This window comes from Chaetura pelagica, unplaced genomic scaffold (genome assembly GCF_000747805.2).
Source record: "Chaetura pelagica isolate M959 unplaced genomic scaffold, ChaPel_1.0 scaffold47, whole genome shotgun sequence".
Lineage (NCBI taxonomy): Eukaryota > Metazoa > Chordata > Aves > Apodiformes > Apodidae > Chaetura > Chaetura pelagica.
Window position 1 is genome coordinate 4,726,056 of NW_009954140.1, and position 9,117 is coordinate 4,735,172.

At 39.9% G+C, this 9,117-nt stretch overlaps 1 protein-coding gene across 1 annotated transcript in view; it reads left to right on the forward strand.

Annotated features, from left to right (window-relative positions):
- Nucleotides 1-6,672, forward strand: part of GNA13 (guanine nucleotide binding protein (G protein), alpha 13) — a 24,436-nt gene extending 17,764 nt beyond the window's left edge. Inside the window, exons 3-4 of the mRNA XM_010002796.1 lie at nt 1,373-1,423; nt 5,868-6,672. Of these exons, the coding sequence (XP_010001098.1) occupies nt 1,373-1,423; nt 5,868-6,440 (624 nt within the window). The 3' untranslated portion in view covers nt 6,441-6,672. The remainder of the gene's footprint in view (nt 1-1,372; nt 1,424-5,867) is intronic.
- Nucleotides 6,673-9,117: the final 2,445 nt, after the last annotated feature.

Consider the following 9,117-nt stretch of genomic DNA (forward strand, 5'->3'; position numbering starts at 1 on the left):
CTTTCCCTGCAGGTGTGTCAAGCACAAGGCGCGTTTCAGAGTCCCAGTCTTGTCTAATGAGAAGTTGATGTTCAAGTTACTTAAAGGTGCAGCATCTGCTTATATTATGTCACTTTTTTAGTAGCTGGAAAACTTGCAAAGGTACCTGGTTTGTGTGTCTGCCAGACCCTTTTTGGACTGTTATTTACTCGACCCTATTTTACTGCTGCTTAAATGACACATTTTAATGTTGAGGTTTGATACTCTTCACTAAGTTTGCAGAGTTCAAATTCAGGAGAGGGAAAGTCATTATCAGGGTGTAAGTCCAGTCCTGATTCACTTGTCTGGCTTGGATACAGTTGTCCCAGCCTTGGGTGCTTCTGGAATTTCTCATCAAGACAATTCAGTTGGAATTCTAGCTCTTCCATCTGCAGAGTGAAAACACAGATGGTTTCTTTTCTGTATTTACCATAAAGTAAGTAAGTTACAGCTTGGTAATCAAGAGCTTTTGAAAGGAAGTACCTTTTTGCTTCTTTGAAGAAGCTGAGAATCCTAACAATGTACTGCTTTCCTTCACCATGAATTCAGTCAGTACATCACCTATTGCAAGTGAACTCAGGTTCAGCATGATCCTTGTAAGATTTTTACCTTAATCCCAGCACCCTAACAGAGTTCTGGACAGTTGACTTGTTTACAGTAAAAAAATCCTTAGTTCTGCACTAGTGGGGGGATTAAAAGCTGCATTTACTATTTGTAAGGATAGTGATGGCTTGAATCCAGAAGGTAACCTGCACAGTGGATGTGGTTTCATGCAGCATGGCAGCACAGAGCTCTGGTCATGATACCCAGAGTAAGGAGTTATTCTCCAGCTTGGTCTCTGATAGGAAACTTACTGAAAATGTTGAATCTGTTGTGGTTTCTCATCCTCTATTCTGACAGTCATTTACTGTGCTTGGGGGAAGTATCTGAATGAATGGGATTGTATGGCAGTGCAGTTAAAATTAACTTGTCTCCAGTGATTAATCCCTGTACCTGAATGCCAGTGTTTGCAGACTCTTCAAAGGGTTAGAAGAATTGAACATATCTTTTGAGAATGAAGGTGTGGTTGCTTCATTGATACTCCCTGTGAATAACACTGTAGGATTTCTATAGCAATTCTACACCCAGAAAGAATCTGACTATTATAAATGTGCCTACCTGTGCTTTTAAGATTAAATATTAACTGGACTAAATAAAATGTCAGTTGTGTTCTTAGGATAGCTGCTTAAAAATGGCAGTGATTAAAGCTTACAACACTTAAATGTAGATTTCAGTAAATTAACTGGACTTCAGAATGTAAACTATTTGGATCAAGTGTGTCACTTATTTAAATAACCATTTGCTTTGTTTTTAGGGGGAATCTGTAAAGTATTTCTTGGACAACTTGGATAAACTTGGAGAACAAGTAAGTTCTATTTTCTTTTTCAGTCTTAAGTTTTAAGTAGCCTTTGTGATCTCTGGGTTTTAAACTGCTGAAATGGAATTAGTGTCTACTTAAATAACCTTAGTTAACTTTGTCCCATTATCTCAGCAGTTCATCACTGACATGTCAAAAACACAGGGCAATGCAGGGGCCAAGAGACTTTCTGGAAAACTTCTGTAGAAAGTGAACAAAAAGCAAGTTGCAAATGCTTGTCTGGTCAGAAGGCTGTTAAAGTAGCACTTCAGTACCAATTGATACCCAAAAATGACTGCTTTTGTTTTTACAAATCCAGTCAGGGACACGAAGTTAAATCAGTGCACTGGTCAGTGGCACCTTTCTGTAGTGTCTACTTTAAAATAAACAAACTTGGTCCAGAATCAACTTACTTTCTCTGGGGAAAAAACTCAGACTTCTGTAGAATACTTTTTGAGAGGAATGCTGATGAATTATTATTTTTTATGACATGGTGGCTACTGTTGAATAATGAAGTTGTATGCTGATACTCATTAGGTGTGTATTGCAGAAATGTGGAAAAACTGCCTTTAAAATTCTAGCTTCAACTCCATGGGGAGCCAGTTTCTCCATGGTCATTTCCAGCTGACGGCTAACAAAGGATGAAGGAATCCAAACCACTTCAGTCAAATCCTGTTACATCATGCTTAATTTCATTTTTCTTCTTGTCTCCAACAGATGAAAATAAAATTTTAAGCCAGACTATTTTTCTGCTTTGAACTGTCATTTTTCTAACTAGAGCACTGGTCATCTTGCAGAATTGTGTGCTTCCCAGACACCTTGCTTGAGAGCCCCAGCATTTGGTCTCGGAGTTTTGATTTGATCTGGAGAGCTGCATTCACTTTACTGAACTGCTGCACTTTTCTGCTAATGGTGAATTTCTTATGGTCCTTGAATCCAATGCCACTTTAGTTTCAGAGGTGGTTTGTTTGGGTTTTTTCCCCATACATTTAGGTACATTAGGGTAAAGATTTTTGCAGCTTCTTTTTGAAGTTCTTTTACTTAGAAGCCTTGGTCCTTTTTTTTTTTTTTTAAATGAAAGCATGAAACTAAAGTCTCTAGGGTTTCTGTATTTTTGTATACACACTTATTGTAGGTCTGGTGTTGCTGTGGGAATGCTGAGCTCTGAATTACAGCTTTTCTGGTTTAAAGTTAGACTGAATGGTGCTGAGATAGAGAGGGAGATCTGCTGTCATAGAAGACGTTGGGTCTTTGTGGGAAAAGTGCTAGCAAAGCTTTTGTTTCTGAGTGAAAGATTTTATAGGTTCTTATGATTTACTCTTATCTATATGTAAGATTTGTCTAAAGATTGTTTCCCCAAACTGTTTCAATGTAAGTATTTTACTCTTCTTATCTGTTATCTGCTACAACTGGGCTGACCTGCAACTAAATTGCTTATAAACAGATATATCTGCTATTCATGTGCCTCCTGCCAAAAGGGAGCTAATGTTAACAGCACATAGGGAAAAGAACTTAATGTTCAGATTTAATCAGATCAGCAAAATAAAAGTCATTGGCTGGTATATACACTTGGGATTGGCTGTATTCCTTGTAACTGTTTGTTGTTATTTCATCTGCCAGTGCAGACTATGTGTATTCCAAATATGTCCTAGAGACACATTAGTTTCCATGTTGTGATTGGATTGTATTGATGCCTAAAGTTCTAATATTAACTAGGCAAACAGTGATGTGGTAGCCAAAAAAGCTACCTGATAATCAAAATCAGTCCTTTAGAAGAAAACAGACTGTAGTGAATTTGAGAAAAGAGGTAATTCAGGAAGAAAGCACATGTTTTAAGTCAGTATCAGTATGTATCCTTGGGAAGAGCTGCACAGAAAATAAAATAAAAAACCTCCTGCCCTCAAATAAAAAATAAATAAAAGCCCCCAAAATGGAAGGAGATGAAAAGGAAAGTTTGTAAGGTTGGTCAAAGTGTAGAAAAGGAGGGTGTGCTTGGTGGTGCCTGCAGGCAAAGCACTGACTGACTGATGAAATATTGAAATGGCTTAATACTTAGTGCTGTCCAAGGAGAATATTCAGCTGATGCTGCAGTCTTCAGGTGTGCAAAATGGGACCAGCAGTGACAAAGGGATAGTTCAGAATTGCTGCAGTGCAAGCTGCTAGTATCCCAGGGATCTGGGCTGGAGGGAGGAAACTTAATCGTCCTTCAAAAAGATAAGAAATCTCCCAGTGCTGTAGTTAGGAATTGTTGTATTCAGTTTCCTGTAGCCAAATGGGGGCTGTGTAGCAACCACTTGACTTCCAGTGCACTCATTTGCAGACTGTTGCATCAGAGGAACCATTATCTGGTATAAAACATGGTAGATCTTCTGTGCATGTAGATCTTGAAAGCATTTGAAAGGATTTTATTTGTGGTTGCAAGTGTGGAAGGAATTTTAAATGAGTAATAGTACTTGAGAGGGAATTTCTCAGGAATTCTAGGGATAAGCTCCTTGTTCTTGAAAGCTTTACTGAATAAACATTACCAGCCAACTCCCAGAATAGTTTGCTTTGTGCTTGTTTAAATATTGAAGGCATATATGGCCTTCCATGTTATATTAATTGATTTTATTTATTTACTTACTTAAATAATTTCAGTCACTCCTGAGCTTTCCTAAGACTGTCTGGTTTTGTTCTGAGAACTTGAAACTAACTTCCTGAGTAGTAAATTATATGTTCCTATTTGAAAGATGGAATCAGTGTTGAACCTGCAACATTCTGTTGCCTAAATCTTATCAGTCAGCTTTACTCAAAATCCCTCCACATTTGCCCAGGGATGTTTGATACAGTCATTGCTCTATTCCTCTAATTGTTTTCCCTCTCTTAACAATTTTTGGTAGAAAATACCCAAGATAAATGTAACAAAGAGGAAAATCTTATTGTCCTTTAAAGTTGCTTCTCTTAATCAGACAAAGGGTTTGGCAGCATGTGCTTATTGCTCAGTTTGGAGAGAACATGGTGCTGCTTTAGCAGTTCAACTCTCCTGCAGATTTAGGTGGTGTGGGGTTTGGATGTGCAATGGTTCCACAGTAGAATGTGCAGGGTGGGGATCCTGTTCTCCAGAGAACTGCTTTCTAGCTCCTGCCTCAATAAAAGGCAGTGTCTTAGTCATGGGCAGCTCAAATAAAGAAACCCGGGAGCTCAAACAAAGCAGCATCTCCTGAGCTCATTTCACCTTTGATCTTACATAGTAAAGCAAAGTGATACTTGAGTTTTTGAAACGTGATGCTCACTTTATGATTTTAAACCTTGCTTCCTTAAAGGCTGTGGATCAAACTTGCCCAACTGCCTTAAAAATACTAGTATTTAGATAGCCATGTACTGGTGTGTTTGTTCCCCCAAACCTAGCTTACTGCTTGACTCAGACCTTCAGGACCATGGTCTGACACATCGTTTATAGAAGCTACAAGTGTGGTAATTGGCACTGCCAAAGGAAGATCCCAGAGCAGTCACTAAGAGAAGACTAAAATTCAAAGTCTGAGACCTAAATTGCTCTCTCTGAAGTTGTGAGAAGTGCTGGAAAAATGTAAGGAAGAGTTTCCATAACAAGTGAACAACAAAGCTTTAAACTTCAGCATCAGCCAGCTGTCTGTTTTAGATGCACTTTTTAAATAGCAGAAAGACTTGGACCCTGCACAAAAGTGTAATTCTAAGAATGCCAAAATCCCCAACACAAGTCTTGAATTTCATGCTGTCGAAAGCTGACTAATAAGAATTCCTCTTCCTGTTAACATCTGCATCCGTTGCTGATGACTGGTCATGGGGCAATCAAAAAAGGCATATTTAATTCTGGGGGAAAAGGCAGGCTGCAGGACTTCAGCGCCAGGGCACAAACTCAGCAAGCTGCGTAGGCTTTGCTCTTCTGGCATAATTGATTGCCTTAAAAATTACTGAGTGGAGCAGCTCTTTTTTTTTTTTTTTTTTTCTACAGTCATGTAGTGTGCACGAGAACGCGGCAGGAGCTGAGTGCCCACAGTTAGAATGAGATACCTGCTGTGGTTCCTGATTGAGAAATCTCTTTTAGACCCTATTTGCTGCCTTGCAGCGTTGGCAGCCAGTGTGTTTCTGGAGGAATGAAGCATGAAGTATTCCAGAATGAGATTAACTGGCATGAGGAATTGATAGTACACCTCCCGTGTTGTATTCGGATCCTTGTCATGTGGCAAATGGAAAGCCTCAGTTTTCTGGGGTACATGTTTTGCTTTAATATTGGGTGTGTTTCCTGCTTAGGAACCTCCCCGTGGTTCCAAAATGCTTCAGTGCTAGCATATAAATATACATACATATGTATATTTATTGAAGCCATCGTGCTGTTCCTCCGCAAGCACTTCTCTCATTGTCAAGTCAGCTGTGAGCAGTCCCCACGCCTGTGACTTGTGTCCTAATCAGCAAACTCTCCTTTATTTTTTTTTAGGACTATCTTCCCTCACAGCAAGATATACTGCTGGCACGAAGACCCACAAAAGGGATTCACGAGTACGACTTTGAAATAAAAAATGTTCCTTTCAAAATGGTTGATGTAGGTGGCCAGAGGTCAGAACGGAAACGTTGGTTCGAGTGCTTCGACAGTGTCACATCAATACTCTTCCTTGTTTCCTCAAGTGAGTTTGACCAAGTGCTTATGGAGGATCGGCAGACGAATCGCCTCACGGAATCCCTGAACATTTTTGAAACAATAGTCAATAACCGGGTTTTCAGCAACGTCTCAATCATTCTCTTCTTAAATAAGACGGACTTGCTTGAGGAAAAAGTACAGAAAGTGAGCATCAAAGACTATTTTCCAGAGTTTGAAGGGGATCCCCACTGCCTAACAGATGTCCAGAAATTCCTGGTGGATTGTTTTCGTACCAAACGCCGGGACCAGCAGCAGAAGCCCCTCTACCACCACTTCACCACTGCTATTAACACAGAAAACATCCGGCTAGTTTTCCGTGATGTCAAGGATACCATCCTTCATGACAACCTCAAGCAGCTTATGTTACAGTGATGTGCAAAAAAGACGTTTTTATTTGAGTAACTTTTGTGTGTTGTTTTTTGTTGTGTTGTTTTTTTTTTTAACTAGAAGTTTACAGCAGGAGTAGAGAAATCCAGATCCTGTCAGACTTCTTGATATGTGGCTAAAAGCTGCTGCTGAACACATTATTGCCAATTTCTGCAGAAATTCAGGCTTAATCTCTTCCAGTGTAGCTTCAAGTTGACTCAAGTTGTAATTTTATAGCAGACCTATGTCTAAGTTACCTGTAAAGCGATACATTTGATCTTTTATGAACATGTATATTGTCCTAGAAAATCCATTCCACCTTCAGAATTCCAAGTCCAAACTTCAGTGAAATTGTTGTAATTGTTAGACTGTGGCAGCAATTTAAAGGGGGAGAAACGTCTCATATCTAACTTCATTATAACAACTGTGATACCGTAGCTGATGAATGATTTCTCAGGTCTGTTGTTGATTAGGAATCCCATAAATCCCTTGCTGGAATCATGTATTTGAAGCCAGGATTCCTGGGTGTAACGTACCTCCTGTTCAAGTATAAATCATTGTGTGGGGTTTGACTGGGAGATGCTTCAAAAAGACTGGGATCAGGAGCTTCAGACACATCCATGAGGAAGTCCTGGCGTGGGCAGAAGTCTAGTGATGAGGAAGGATTGAAGGGCACAGGGCACGTTTCACTCTGACGCCTTGAACATACATCCCAGAGCCATAGCAAAGCACAGAGCACTCGGATACAGTCCTCTTGAAATTCTGATGTGGGAGGGGGGAGCAAACTAAACTTGTGTTTCTTATCTTCACTAACCAGATGTTACATGTAGGTACTTTACCTGTTCTTGAAGCGCTTTAATAGAGCACTGGGTTAGTTTTACTCTCTTCATGTCTTCTTACAGTGTGTGCCTCCTCTTAATCAGTGGGCGTTTGGTGACGGATAGAAGTACTTGCAAACCTAAGTGCCTCCTTCTGTTCTGTCCTCCTACAGTATTTTCAGTGGCCTTATGTGAGCGTATGTGTTGCCAGCAGAGGCCTTGTATAGCTGACACCATGAAGATGAATGTTTTATTCTGGAAAAGAGAACATGTCACAGCAGCATGTGAGGTTCTTTCTGAGACTTTCCAATTGGGTCTAGTAATCCTAAGTGTACTTGAGCCAAATATGTTGCACAGCACACTGCAGAGTGCTGCTTGTGATTGAGAATATTTAACCAAAAAGCTCCATTGTAGTTTCATTTATTTTTTTAACTTTTTTTAGGGGGGGTTGTTACTGTTGCCATGTGGAAAATACTTCTTGCCCAGAAATCCTCGTACACCACAGACCATACTACAAACTGAGAATAAAGTTGTGTTTAAAAAGTGATGCCACTGCTGAGTTTCCCCTGAGTGCAGTGTCATGTGTTCAGCTTCCCACCTTGCCCCATGGAACTGGCCAATTCCTGTGGATCATGATGCTGGCCAACACTTCCTTAAATGAATTTTTATTAACATATCCAGGTGTGGGAAGCAGTGTGCCATCCTGTTCTCACTGCTGGGAGCAGTGTCCCTGCTAGAACATAGGAAAGCTGCCTGTCTTCTGAACTTAGCCTTTTACTTACTGTGATTGTAAGTTGTATTAACATCTCTGTACCTCGTTCCCCTGTCAGTAGGAGGGGAATATTGTATTTTTATTTAGTTAGGTGCTTTGAAAGACCTTTATTTTTTTATATCATTCAATGAGTAGTCATAGATTAGTCTGCAATTTCTGCAATAAGGCACTATTTTGGGAGGAAAGAATTCTGAAAAGAGCTTGAGAAGTCACAGTGCATAATCTCAGTAGCAAAAGAAAGACTGCGTGCAACACTGATGTCAGGAGCATTAATACAATCTTCAGACAGGGATATTTAATGTAGATTTTGTGTCCTTACTGGATATGGTTACTTCTGGTTTGGTGTCTTCAGGTCATATGTGAGCAGTTCAAGAAGGATGATGAACTAGAGGCTTCAAAAAAGGCTTGTGAGGAAATTTTAAGGGTTGGACAGCATGCTTGTCATGGGAATCCCCAAGTTGTCCATTTCCCCCTTTGGGAAAGGATGACATTAATTTGGTTTAGCTATAAATGCTGCATGAGCAGACGACAAACCTCTGTCCAGTAGCCTCAAAGTCTACTGCTGGAAAGCAGAAATTTAACAAAACCCTGCCCTTGCTAGTCAACAAGAAGCAGGTTGTGGGGTTTTTTTTCCATTGCTGACAATTATCTGAACAAGTTTCTTTCAAAAGAGACTTTGCTCTGATTAAAATAAATAATTTGGAGAGTGTCTGTAGTATGTGTTTTGCAGGGTGTCAGACTAATGATTGCAGAAAAGACTGAAGACTGGATAGTGAATGATATGAAGATTAACAGGAATTTGTCTAAACAAATGTGTTTTTGTAAAATGTTGATGAATTTGGGGTCAAGGGACCTGTTTATTTGCTAAAGATCCTCGAAACTGGTGTCAGACTAAGGATATAGTCAGTATCACCAAGGCACTGGGCACTTCTGACATGAACTAAAGTGGGGAAAATATTCAGCAGGCTCTCCCCTAAGCGAACAAACAAAAAACCTTGGTTTTAATCCTTTCAGATCACTTTCCCTGGGAACACCAGGGCCTGTAAGATAAGTTGGACCCCACACTGTTGGGTCACTTCTGACAAAGTAGGCC